The sequence below is a fragment of the Glycine soja genome, chromosome 20 (assembly GCF_004193775.1).
Source record: "Glycine soja cultivar W05 chromosome 20, ASM419377v2, whole genome shotgun sequence".
Lineage (NCBI taxonomy): Eukaryota > Viridiplantae > Streptophyta > Magnoliopsida > Fabales > Fabaceae > Glycine > Glycine soja.
The window spans coordinates 12,545,602-12,559,577 of NC_041021.1; the positions used below are offsets into that span (position 1 = coordinate 12,545,602).

At 35.8% G+C, this 13,976-nt stretch overlaps 1 protein-coding gene across 1 annotated transcript; it reads left to right on the forward strand.

The window, feature by feature from the left end:
- Nucleotides 1–541: 541 nt before the first annotated feature.
- LOC114403210 (lysM domain receptor-like kinase 3) lies at nucleotides 542–7,874 on the forward strand. The gene is made up of 12 exons (XM_028366019.1): nucleotides 542–1,247; nucleotides 2,309–2,342; nucleotides 2,445–2,452; nucleotides 2,588–2,746; nucleotides 3,529–3,722; nucleotides 4,660–4,749; nucleotides 5,810–5,903; nucleotides 5,990–6,144; nucleotides 6,225–6,319; nucleotides 6,943–7,081; nucleotides 7,212–7,310; nucleotides 7,402–7,874. The coding sequence occupies exons 1-12, from the start codon at nucleotides 623–625 to the stop codon at nucleotides 7,564–7,566; spliced, it is 1,857 nt and encodes a 618-aa protein (XP_028221820.1). The 5' UTR covers nucleotides 542–622; the 3' UTR covers nucleotides 7,567–7,874.
- The last annotated feature ends 6,102 nt before the right edge of the window (nucleotides 7,875–13,976 follow it).

A 13,976-nucleotide genomic window follows, 5' to 3' on the forward strand; every position in this document is an offset into this window, starting at 1 on the left:
TTTAAGCATAAATAAATATAAATTCAAAATACAAATAAAATTACAATATCTCAAAAGCATAAGTTCAAAAAATAAACATAAGTCCAAATAAATTGAAAATGCATAATTCAATAAATTCCACCCGTCTAAATTGCAGAAGTGAAAATTTTGTAACTTTACAAGAAACAAGTATTCATGGTACGTGTACTATGATACTAAACACCCTACTCATTTATGAGCACGTAAAAAATATCCGTACGCGTGGGTAGCAAATATTCATTTAAAATATGCATAATCTATTCATGACAAATTTTATCCATGGATATCTGCTGTACAAATTTTTTGCAATCCCTACACTATTCTAATAATGATAAATTAACATTGAAACCCATGCATGATTTTTTAATAAATGAAAAAAATGAGAGAAAAAATAAAATAAAATATTAAAATTTTAAAAACAAAAATAAAATGTATTAAAAAAAGTGCACACTGTTGAGAGCCAATAACACGGTGGACGGCTGAACAGTTTATCTCACACACACATGTATATATAAGTCTTGTTATTATTCAATTCAAACAGAGGGACTAGTAAAAGCCATCAACTTGGAACCCCTTGAGCAGGTCAACGTTTCAAACCATTCGAATGGAAGCCTTGAGGTTGGCGTATCTCCTCCTTCCCTGGTGGTTGGTGTTTTCGACAGCAGAATCGGCGTGCAAGGAGGGCTGTGGAGTGGCACTAGGCTCCTACTACTTATGGCGGGGCTCCAACCTCACCTACATCTCCTCCATCATGGCCTCCAGCCTTCTGACAACTCCGGACGACATAGTCAACTACAACAAGGACACCGTGCCCAGCAAGGACATCATCATCGCCGACCAAAGGGTCAACGTCCCCTTCCCCTGCGACTGCATCGACGGCCAGTTTCTTGGCCACACCTTCCGCTATGACGTTCAGTCACAGGACACGTACGAGACTGTAGCCAGGAGCTGGTTTGCCAACCTCACCGACGTGGCCTGGCTGAGGAGGTTCAATACCTATCCTCCCGACAACATTCCCGACACGGGAACGCTGAATGTTACGGTTAATTGCTCTTGTGGGAACACTGATGTTGCCAATTATGGCTTGTTCGTTACCTACCCTCTTAGGATTGGGGACACTCTGGGGTCGGTGGCTGCTAATTTGAGCCTTGACTCGGCCTTGCTGCAGAGGTACAATCCCGATGTCAATTTCAACCAGGGGACTGGTCTGGTTTATGTTCCCGGAAAAGGTCAGTTTTTTAAATTCAGTGCTTTCGGGGTCTAATTATGAGTCACCTAGGTTTTGGAAGTTGAAATACTCCCTACTTTCCTAACACAATTACTTAATGGCTTAAAAAATAGGGACACCTAACAGTGAATTAAAAGATAAGAGGACCAATTTAGTGAAATGAAGAAAATAGGGGACTCTTTTTGCAATTAAACCTTACTTAATTTATGAGGATTAAGGAAGTTGGTTAATTTAGTTGATAGCAATAAGTTTGTCTTAAATTTATAATTTTTTTATAAAACTATCCTTGTTATTAATACTTCTCTCTTGTAATGATTTGTGAATCCATTCGCTTTCTTCTTGTGTTTAATGAGAGGTATTTATAGTTTAAAAATAAGTAATGCAAAGAATATTATTGACCAAGCCTTATAAAAAGGAACAAATACCATTTTAAATTTGGTTCTTACAAATAGGAACCGAGGGAATAATATTTACATGTCTTCTAACTTGCTACTCTCTCCGTCCCTAATTGATGTCCCTTAAGAAAAATAGTTATAATAGTTAATCAAATTAAATCTGTTAATTAATTGTACTATCATTCCAAAGTTAGTCTTTTCTTATTTCTTTATCCACTCAATTGTTTTTCATTAATGTTTGGAAATAGAATAATTAAGTAATGATATGTATGGAAAAGAATAGTTAATACACCTAGAAATTAGAAAAAAAAAGTCTTATAAAAAGGAACAAACAAATTTCTAAAAACAGTCTTATAATTAGGATGGAGGGAGTATTAAATTAAGACTTATAACTTAGATTTTGTCATATGGATGTTTCTTACAAGTGGATTACGTAGTTTAAATTCACTCAAGCATCCAGGATGCCTAATATTAACAAACATCATATGCAAGGTTTTAAATATCGGTCGCGATTTCATCGCATTTGTTGCTATCGCAGAAAATCACAGACAAATGCGGCCGATGTGGTTCCAATTACGGTCATGGACCATTTTTTATAAAACCTTGATCATATATAAACATTTCCAATATATGCCTCTAACTTTTGTCTTTCCAATTTTTTTTCCAGATCAAAATGGTAGCTTTGTGCGTTTGCCGTCTAGGTAATACTACTTTCTTTGCAATTTGCTCATATGATTGCATTACTTTTCAATTTCCAACAAATTGACTAAAGCCAATGACTATCTTTTCATTTTCTTCTGCAGTTCAGGAGGTTTGACTTTCTTCTCAGAAAATTGGTTATGCAATGTTTTTGATTGATATTCATTTTAAACATATGGTCAGTATATACTAAAAGCAGAAGGATAATTCTCTACTTTAGCTCATATTTGTAATTCTATTTAAGCAGGTCTTACTGGTAGAGCTATTGCAGGAATAGCTGTCGGAATTGTGGCAGCTCTTCTGTTATTGGGAGTTTGTATATATCTTGGATATTTCCGTAAGAAGATACAGAAGGATGAATTTCTTCCACGAGATTCCACTGCACTCTTTGCTCAAGATGGGAAGGGTATTGCTATTTCTAATTAACAGTTATCCCATTGCCCTATTGTGTATAAGTTCTAACAAAATCCAATTAGAAAAAATTAACTATTTGTTGTCTGATTATGTTGACATGACATTGGTGTTGTTGATTTTCTTACTACAAGATAGTGTGAAACAAACAGGAAAGTCATAGAGTAATAATGAATCTGGATTTTTTTTATTCCATTTAATGAACCGATGTGCATCCATATAAATGAGTTGCGTATTATACTTGTTCTAAATGTTTACTTTTGAATTTCAAAACAATTACTGTGATCCTCTTGCTCCTGAATTGCACAACAATATCAACAACAACAACAACCATGCCTTACCCCGTTTGTAGCGGTCAACTACATGGAACAAATGATGTCATTATGCTTTACCAAATTGCAATTTTTCAGAAAATCCAGATAGATAAACCTAGTTTAATGGTTCTCCTAAAATTTTCATGGAATTTCCTCTATCACTTTTAGTTGGACTATCTTCCATTTGAATTACTTGTCCCAATGGATCCTCTTTTAGTCTTGTTCTGACTTGGGTGACAACATCTTGGAGTCTATTATAGCATTCTCAATAGGTGCTACCTACTCTGACTTTCTCCCAAGTACATTTGTTCCTCTTCTTTTCCTGTTTCAGGAATCACGCACTACAATCTGATCTCTCCTACTGCTTTTTTGCTCTTGTTGGAATCCTGCCCAACATTCAGTGCCTCTATCTCTTGCATGTTCTAAAATATCTAAGTACATGATTTGATGCTTCATTTTTCAGATGAAACTTCTCGTAGTAGTGCAAATGAAACTTCAGGACCTGGTGGACCTGCCATCATCACAGACATAACAGTGAACAAATCAGTGGAATTTTCATATGAGGAACTGGCAACCGCCACGGATAACTTCAGTTTGGCTAATAAAATAGGTCAAGGTGGTTTTGGGTCAGTCTATTATGCAGAACTGAGGGGAGAGGTTAGTAATCACATTTATAACTTTCTATTATTGGAAGCTTTTCTAAAGAAAAGTTTCATTTTGTTATTTCTTTTAGGAGTCTGACGTTGTTGAATTATCAAGGTTTTATATTTTTTACTGATTGTCAGCTGAATGAAGACAAACTGAAATAAAAGATTATAGAATAACTTTAAAGATACTATGTGACATTTTATCTAATATGGTAAGTTATTATACAATACAACTGAAACATTGAATGAAAAGGAAAGAGGAGGGGATGAAAACCTTGATAATTAATGATTGATCACAATTCAGATCAGTATATTTTTCTCACCGTATTTGGGACTGAAGATGACAATATATGCTCTACAAACTTGTATGGGTGAATGCCATCCTTCTAAATGTCATTTCTTAGCTGTTCCAGTTGCATTATTTTCTTGTTGACATCCTTTCTTGTGAGGAAGGATTGACAACTGCTTCAAATGGTTTTACAATGATGTATTCGGAGACTTGAACAACTACTCTGGATAAGAGGAAGTCAGAACAACACAATATTTTAGTGAAAGGTTCTTAGTGTGTGTTAACCTTACAGACTAAGTTCTATTACATTTATATCTTGACAATACTTGAGCAAGAAGCAAAAAGTACATCTTTACGACCTGCTGCAGCAGGCTACAAATAGGTTAGAGAAGAGTAAAACAGCTTTTACATAGATAATAAAACAAAGTTAAATGACAGCTAACACTATATCTCTAACAAGAGGAAATGAAGAAAATGCAGAAAGTTGAAATTATTGCATAATGCATATCAGTTATTGAACTAAGCTATATTCTTTCATTGCATAATGCTTGATAATGCTACATGATGGATCAGATTGTATTTGTTCTTAAGAGCCATTCATCTTGTTCTTTTTAGAATCAATATACTCATTATATAAGCCAAAATTTTTCCCATGCAGAAAGCCGCAATCAAGAAGATGGATATGCAAGCATCAAAAGAATTTCTTGCTGAATTGAACGTCTTGACACGTGTTCACCATCTTAATCTGGTACTATTATATTTAATCACATACCAGCCGGTGGAGTTTTTTCTGAGAGGATTTTGTGATTTCAATTATGGGATCTAGCATTAGCTCAGGCATAATTAGTCATTTTGAGATTAGAGTAGCATTGGGAATTTATTAGTCATTTAAGTTGGTGCATACTTTTTGCATGTTTCCATTAGCTGAAAAAATGCTTTGTAGCCATCAAGCTCTGACTTGAATAGCATGAGTGTTGAATATCATTTAATACTTGCAAAGCTACTATTTTGATTAAGGATTCAACAAACTCTGACAGATCTAGTTAGAAATTAGGGAAAACAGCCATTTTTATTTCAATAGAATGTTCTCTGACAAGTATCAATGTGATTGTGCATGTAGAATAGAAATGAATCCCCCTCTCCATAGTCCAGTTATTCAAGAGACCTGGACTCTCCTTCCCAATTTCCATTCTCAAACCAGAGACTATTCTCTATTCTTTCCTTCCTATTCTTATTTGTGCCCTGTCTGTTATCTCTTCCTTTCTAACTAACTATCCAACTATTAGAATTAACATCATTTGTAGATATTGCTGAAATTTACCACATAATCAAGCCACAGCCCATCCATCTCCTTCTGTCTCCCACTTATTACTTGAAGAAAATTTCAGACAAAATTGTCAATGGATTGGTCTTGGAATCTAAAAATTCAAACAATTAACTTGTTTTTTTATAGATATTGCTGAAATTTACTACATAATCAAGCCACAGCCCATCCATTTCCTTCTGTCTCCCATGTTTTACTCGAAGAAAATTTCAGACAAAACTGTCAATGGATTGGTCTTGGAATCTAAAAATTCAATTAAAACTTGTATGCGTAAGATGTTGAAACCAATATACAATGCTTAACAGTTTGTAAACAAAGTTTTTAAGCTACCAGCTTTTGAGATATATTGCTGGGAGAACTTTTGTCACATGCTTGGTTATTCCACTTATATGTTATCTGTTTACAATTCACTGGACATGCTTCGTTATACATAAATTCTTACATTTTTTTTTGGTTATGGCTTAAACTCTTAATAACTATGCAGGTGCGGTTGATTGGATATAGTATTGAGGGCTCTCTTTTCCTTGTCTATGAATACATTGAGAATGGAAACTTAAGTCAACATCTGCGTGGTTCAGGTTATATTAACCTATAGTTTAGTTTTTATTTACCTCTGATGTATTGTAATTGTCCTGGGTTGACAGTGAAGTGATAATGGTGCCAGGTAGTAGAGAACCTCTGCCATGGGCTACTCGGGTGCAGATTGCTTTGGATTCTGCCAGAGGTCTTGAATATATTCACGAGCACACAGTGCCTGTATATATTCATCGTGATATAAAGTCAGCAAATATATTAATAGACAAAAACTTCCGGGGCAAGGTTGAATATGTTTTGAGATCTTAACTTTACTTTTATTATTTGAATCACTATGGGAGCTCATAAAATGCTGATACACACAGGTTGCTGATTTTGGTTTGACCAAACTGACAGAAGTTGGAAGCTCATCGCTTCCCACTGGTCGTCTTGTTGGAACATTTGGATACATGCCACCGGAGTATGGATAACTTAATGTTCTTTTAATTAAGAGTGTTGCTATTCATATTGAATATTTAATCAAATTTATTTTCCAAGTTCACAGTCAGTTTTTTTAATGCTAGAATGAATGCTACTACTGCAGCTGGCAACTTATTGGCATTCCCGAAAAATGAAAGCATGATTCCCTGTGGCTAATTTTACCACAAATCCTAAAGATGTAGCTTTTGTTCTGGAAACTTTCACTGGATAATGTACCTGAACTCCGTTCAAAATAATCTTTAATAAGGTTAACTGATGTCTATATGTTTCTAGCTGTCCATCTGTCTTGAAATTGATGAGTGCATTTTGAGCCAAAAACAAGCACATATGACCAAGAAGACCCTCTTTTTAGGTAGAATGAAAAATTTAACTAAAATCTAGAGTTGATTTTTTGTGCATATCATATAGTGACTGATCAAGTCTTTTGGCCTGTTCTGTTAGGCATTGAGTTTTAGATTCTAATAGGTGCTAATAATTTTGTCTATTGTTCTGTTAAATAAGCTGTATATCTAAGATTTGCTTTCATTGAAATTCAGTTAAATGAGAAGTTCACGTTTCTGTGCATGTGGATTTGTTTAGTGATTACCATGGCTTTGTTTGAAGGTATGCTCAATATGGAGATGTTTCTCCCAAAGTAGACGTGTATGCTTTTGGAGTTGTTCTTTATGAACTTATTTCGGCTAAGGAAGCAATTGTCAAGACGAACGATTCTGTTGCCGACTCAAAGGGCCTCGTAGCTTTGGTCGATCTTGATTTCTCTACTCAAGAATTTTTATCATTTAGTCAATGTTAATGTTTTCAAGTGAACCATGGTCATGCTTCTTCATCAATCTAAATTAGGGTTTCTTCTTGACTTTTATTATGTAATGCAGTTTGATGGAGTTCTTAGTCAGCCAGATCCTACGGAAGAGCTCTGCAAACTAGTTGATCCAAGGCTTGGGGATAACTACCCAATTGATTCAGTTCGCAAGGTGAGAACACTTATTAGAGACCCTTTGAACATTTTGATTTTATGATTTCAACATTAGTCAGTCTATGCATGGTCGTTGTTTTGGCTTGCAGATGGCACAACTAGCCAAAGCATGTACACAAGACAATCCCCAACTCCGTCCAAGTATGAGATCTATTGTGGTTGCTCTTATGACACTTTCTTCAACTACCGACGATTGGGATGTTGGTTCCTTCTACGAAAATCAAAATCTTGTGAATCTTATGTCCGGAAGATAGGATGATACCAGATTAATTGTTTTGCATTTACAATTATATGTTTTGGACCAATTTTGGGCAACACAAAAAATTGTTGAAGCGAATGATGTGTGTAAAATGGACATAGGAATAAGGAATTTGTAGATTTTTACTAGTCAGGACTCAGTAGAAAGAGTGTCTAGTTTAACAATTTTATGATAATTCATAACCAATGCACAAAGTATGAATAGTGTTTTGTTTTGAGAGATGCATGTTTTTCTACCCAGTTACATTTATCCTTGTAAATTTGTATAATAAATTCTATTTGAGACCTATTTGATTATTGGTAATGGTTTATGGGTGTTAAGAAATATTTCTATGTACATAATACCTATTTCATAATTGATCGCAGTTGTACATGAATCTAAACCTAATTTGATCAATTTGAAGGAGATAAGTTGAAATTAAATATTGTACCCGAGTTTTGATGTTCTAGAATTAAATCCTTTTTTTTTATCAGCATAATTTGTGCTACATTAATAGGGTCAACATTATACACAACCTATCTGTCCAACTAATTCCCGTGACTTTTACACCTTGATTGGCCCATGATTTCGCTACAATTAGGGTGATGCTAGGTGCACTCAGCATTTTTTAAAAATGCCAGAAATGTCCCTCTTCCTATCTTCTTCGTTAAAAAGGTGGGTGCACAGTGCTTTTCGCTGCGAAGCTTTTTTTTCTTCCGTTTCTCTCTTTCGTGTGATTTTTTCTTGCGATAGGTGAGCTTCGGTGAAGGTGAAGGGATCGATGTTCATTGTTGCAGTGGTTGGTTCGTCGACGGTGGCATACGAGGTATGCATTTCTGTTGGGTGTGCGTGAGTGGGGTGGTTCATAAATCATATAGATCAATTTGATCCGTAAGGCTTTTACGGATTTTGAATTTGTAACATTTATTTAAGTTTTAAATTTTTTTAATTATTACTATGTTTGTATTTTCATTTTAAAAAAATAATTTAATTGTTTATACGTGTAATTGATTAAAATCGTATGTAAAATGATATAGGGTTTTTGCATTTTACTAATCATGAGTTATTGTGACTGATAGTAAAATATTATGTAGAGTTTTGTATGATATGTATAGTGCGGTTAGGTGTTGTATGTCTGTGTTGAAATTTATGATTTATTGTTAAGATGGACAAATATCAATGGATGTATATGACACTATAATGTCTGAAGAAGTTGATATGGATGATCAAAATCAACAAGAATGTGGTGTGAATGAACCACATGTAACATTCAATACTTCTCAGGTAATAATGTTCATTATTGTGAGTGATTTAATAAAATGAATGTGTTGTAGAAAACTAAAATTGTCTGGGTTGCATTGTAGGTGTTTGGCAGCCGAGATGATGTTTTGCAATGGGCTCGATCCATTGCTCATGAAAGCGGATTTGTGGCGGTCATTATAAGGTCTGACACAAACACTAGTAGTAGAGGAAGGACTTCGTTTGTGTTAATTGGCTCTGAAAGGAGTGGTGAGTATAGGTGTAGGAAGAAAGAATTTGTTAGAAGAGATACTGGGACTAGGAAATGTGAGTGTCCCTTCAAGCTTTGTGACAAACCAGTGGTTGGAGGGCAAGGTTGGATGGTGAAGTTAATGTGTGGGATTCATAATCATGAATTGTCCAAGTCATTAGTTGGACATCCATACGCTGGACGATTGACTAAAGCTGAAAAGACACTTATTGCTGATATGACCAAGTCAATGGTGAAACCAAGAAACATCCTGCTAACTTTGAAGGAGCACAATGTCAGTAGTTGTAAAACCATCAAACAAATATACAATGCAAGAAGTGCATACCGTTCTTCCATTAGAGGAAGTGATACTAAAATGCAACATCTAATGAAGCTTATTGAACGGGATCAATGATCGAGGCCGTATCCGAATCAAATCAAATAAACATTAAAAATACAGTATCTAGGAAGTGATCCTAGGTCGTCTCCCAATGAGCAATGGTCAACCAACGTTCATAATAGATAGTGATAAAATAGTAACGAATTGGGGGGGGGGGGGGGGGGGAGGGTTGTTTGTTTTTGTAATTTAAGCGGCAAGCAAATTTTAATTACAAAATAACAGACTTAAAACGTGTTGTTTCCCCATGATTCACAAGCAAGTCTCTTATCCTAGGTTACGAGGATTTATCCCTAACCAGTTCAACCACTTAATCCAACCCTAAATTAAATTACTAAGCGAAAATTAACATAAGGTTGTCATTATGTGATTAAACAACACATACACCAATTAGTCATGAATGAAACTGATCATTAAGCATGAACGTAAATTAAGCGCAGAGGCAATTAATCAAGCACTAAGCATGCATGAATTAATAGCAACAAATACAGAGTAATTGATGAAGAGGAAAAACTGATCAGAATTCAATAGTAATAACAAAACCTCAAAGAAAGTTGTGCTTGATCCTCAAGAGAAAACAATGTTGGAGACTTAGCCTTCCATTAATCAGCAGAAAACGAAATTGTAGATTGAAGTAGAAACGAAATTGCAGAAAACAAATTTTATTCTACGTGAACAGTGTGCATGAACAGTAAAAACTGGAATTCTAAAATCCTAGAATTATTCTCCTCTTCGAAAAAAACTCCCAAAACTAAAACCTTGGTGCTGTTATATAGGTTCTCAACCCCAAAGCTTACAAATCTGTTTTAAGTCCAAGCCCATAAATAAAATAAAATTTGGACAAGATAAGATAAGATTAGATGAAATAAAATCTAGATAAGATAAGATAAGATTGGATGAAATAATATCTAGATTAAATAAAATCTAGATAAGATAAGATTTGATAAAATAAAATTGTCTGCTCTCTTCAAGTCCAAGCCCAATTCCGAATTCAAACCCAATTGCTTATAATTCTCCTAAAATTAAATTAAAAACACAAAATTAGTCCAGTAGGCCCAAATGATTAAACTGCATAATTAATTTTACAATTAAGGCTAATCAGTAATTAAAATGGTGACAAAAAGGGTTAAGAAATAAGAGAAAATAATGACACATCAAATTCCCCCACACTTAGCCTTTTGTACTCCTGGGCAAAATAAAAAAGCAAAGCAAGGGACAAATCCAGAGACATTAAAGAGAAACAAACAGACACAAAAATAATTACATATTTCTCAATGAATCTCAAGGAATGAAAATAATGGGTAACATCCAACACGTAAAGAGTTAAAGAATTAAGGTCGTCATGAAAATCATCCAAGCATCTCAAACATGGCAAGATAGTCAATCAGCTCAAGAATGAAAAGTGATAAAGCCTCACAAGATATGCACTCTATCTCTCAAGTGTCTAGGCTAGTGTTTACTCTCAGAGCACCCATGAAAACAAACACCACATAGACTTGGCAAGACTCTAAAATTGACAACCACATCACAAACACATGCACATGAGGATCAAAAGGTTTTTTAAGGTTGTAATGGGGCCAAGGACAAGGTAGAGGAAAGTATGGGATAGTAGCTAAAACCCAAAGGAATAGAGGAGCAATGGGGAATAAGTGGGAAGTAAGAAAAAGTAGTAAACCCCAAAACCAAAATTAAAAATTAAGCATAAAAAGTAAACCCAAAACAAAATCAACCAAGTCCTCAAACCAATCCAAGTCTTCAAACTAAGACCTTATTTATTCATCTTCATTCTCTCTTTTTTTTTTCTTTTTTTGTATATATATATATATATATATATATATTGTGAACAGTAGCAATTGAAAGTATTTGAAAATTAAAGCAACAATTAGGCAATATATGTATATACATCAAGCATGGCCAAAATACATCATCAAGCATGGCCAACAAAAACATATCATCCAATGAAACATACCCCCCCACACTTATTCCCAAAATAATTCCAAAGCTCCAAAATTCCTTAAGGGTAGGATGAGATCATGGTTTTTCACTTAAGGCTTGTAATGATCTTCAAAACAAAGAAAGGGGAACATAGACTCAAAGGGGCTATCAAAGGAATTAATTCAAGGTAGGCTCATTTGGCTAGAGGCTTATAAGAACAAAATGCCTAAATCATCTCCCAACATGCATGTGAAGCAAGAAGTATCAACAAGAGTCAAGCCAAGGCTATTGTGCAAGCAATCAATGGGGCAAAACACACCGAATAAAATAAATGATGATTGCTCAAATTCTCACCAAGGATAAACCTATCACTTTCAATTCGAACTTTCAAAACTAACTTGACATGTAGAGAAAAACAAGGATTTCAATTCACAAAATGCCAAGAAACTCCTATTTCGAAAACAATTACCCATTACCTGTACATAACCCAAAATTCAAAGAGAAACATGCAATGTTGTACACAAAACATAAAACCAAAATAACAAAATTAACCTAGAAAAACCTAATAAAATTAAACTAGAATACCCAAAAAATTTAAAGAACAATCTCCCCCCCCCCCCCCACACTTAAACAACACATTGTCCTCAATGTAGCACTATCATAAGATCAAGAACAATTAAAACAATCAATAAATTTGGACAAGTGCAATAAAAGTAAAGAAGGAGACAGAAAAAGAAAACTCTCTAAGTCATGGCGGAAGAGAAGTAGGGTGAAGTAAGGAGGTCTCCTCTACCACTACATCCACTAAGCAGAGATTTGTGAGGAATGGTTACAGTCGGTGTCCATTGACCTTGAAGCTCTTATCTGTGGATTCACTTTTGATCTCAACTGTACCATAAGGAAAAACATTAGTCACCACAAAAGGACCAATCCACTTTGACCTCAACTTACCACTCATGAGTCCGAGTCTAAAGTTATACAATAAAACTTTTTGTCCAACCACAAAGTCCTTCTTAGCTATCAAACTATCATGAAGCTTCATGGTCTTCTCCTTGTAGAATTTGGAATTCTCATAGGCTTCTAAACGAATCTCATCTAGCTCACTTAGTTACAACTTCCTTTCCTCTCTAGCCTGATCCATAGAGAAGTTGTAGGTTTTTACAGCCTAGTAGGCTTTGTGCTCTATCTCTACAGGAAGATGACATGCCTTGCCAAAGACAACCCGATAAGGTGACATTCCTATGGGTGCTTTGTAGGCAGTCCTATGCGCCCAAAGAGCATCATCCATCCTGGTGCTCCAATCATTTCTGTTCGGCTGCACAATCTTCTCCAAGATCCTTTTTATCTCCCTGTTTGAAATCTCAGCCTACCCATTAGTTTGGGGGTGGTAAGGTGTGGAAATTCTGTGCACGACCCCATACTTTTTGAGCAAGGCATACATGGACCTATTACAAAAATGGTGCCTTGATCACTAACGATGGCTCTCGAGACTCCAAACCTGCAAAACAAATTAGATCTAAAAAAATCTACAATAACCTTAGCATCGTTAGTTCTGGTGGGTTTGGCTTCCACCCATTTTGAAACATAATCAACAGCAATGAGAATATAAACAAAACCAAAAGAGACAGGGAAAGGCCCCATAAAATCTATACCCTAAACATCAAACACCTCACAGAATAACATGGATTGTTGAGGCATTTGCTGTCTCCATGAAAGTGAGTCGCCTACTCTCTGACAAGGCTCACAAGTGCTACAGATTCTCCACGCATCCTTGAAGATGGTGGGCCAATAGAAACCGCAGTCAAGCACCTTGCGAGCTGTCCTCTGTATGCCAAGATGGCCACCTGGTGCGGAAGAATGACAAAATTGCAGGACTGAGTCAATCTCATGTGTCATACCCTAATTTCGTCTGGGAACTATTGCTTGATGGCATGCAACCTTTCATTGACCGCTTCAAGGTACTTGGCACCCTTTGTTGCACAATATGTGAAGTCCCGACATGTGCCGGAAATCAAAAAGAAGCGTTGTTACGCGATCCGTGAAATTCCGTAACGTGTCGAAAATCAAAAGGAAGTATTGTTACGCAATCCGTGAGTTTCCGTTACTTTTCGAAAGTTAAAAAAGGAGTAATTACATGATCCGTAAGGTCCCGTAACCTTACAGAAAGAAAACAGGTATCGTTACAAAATTTGTAAAGTTTCGTAACGTTACAGAAAAAGAATCACCACAAAAAGCAAAGGGGGTGTATTTAGTAAAAAATGGGGTGCAAACAGTAACCAGGCCCACTTGGGCCTTCCAGATTCTTCCTCCAGAAGGCGGTTTCTTCTGGAGGAAGCAACCTGGCTTGCCTGGGCGAGCTGGGTGGCAAGCTCTTCCCCTATTTTGCTATAAATAGGGGGAGGAGTGAAGAAGAAAAGGGTTCAGCCTTCTTGGCACTTCGTATTCAGTTGAAATTGCTGAGGAAAATTGTTTCCGTGAAGAAAATTCAAGCCGAGGCGCTTCCGTAACGTTTCCATAACGTTTCCGTGGGTAATTACGCGAAGATTTTTAACCGTTCTTCGACATTCATCGTTCGTTCTTCGCTGTTCTTCGGTCTTCAACCGGT

Bases quoted from the DNA above. Each gene is read 5' to 3' on its own strand.
- LOC114403210 (XM_028366019.1), top strand. From the start codon at position 623: ATGGAAGCCTTGAGGTTGGCGTATCTCCTCCTTCCCTGGTGGTTGGTG. The intron at 6,320-6,942 runs GTATGGATAACT...CTTTGTTTGAAG, and splicing joins TTTGGATACATGCCACCGGA to GTATGCTCAATATGGAGATG. The intron at 7,082-7,211 runs GTCGATCTTGAT...TATGTAATGCAG, and splicing joins CAAAGGGCCTCGTAGCTTTG to TTTGATGGAGTTCTTAGTCA.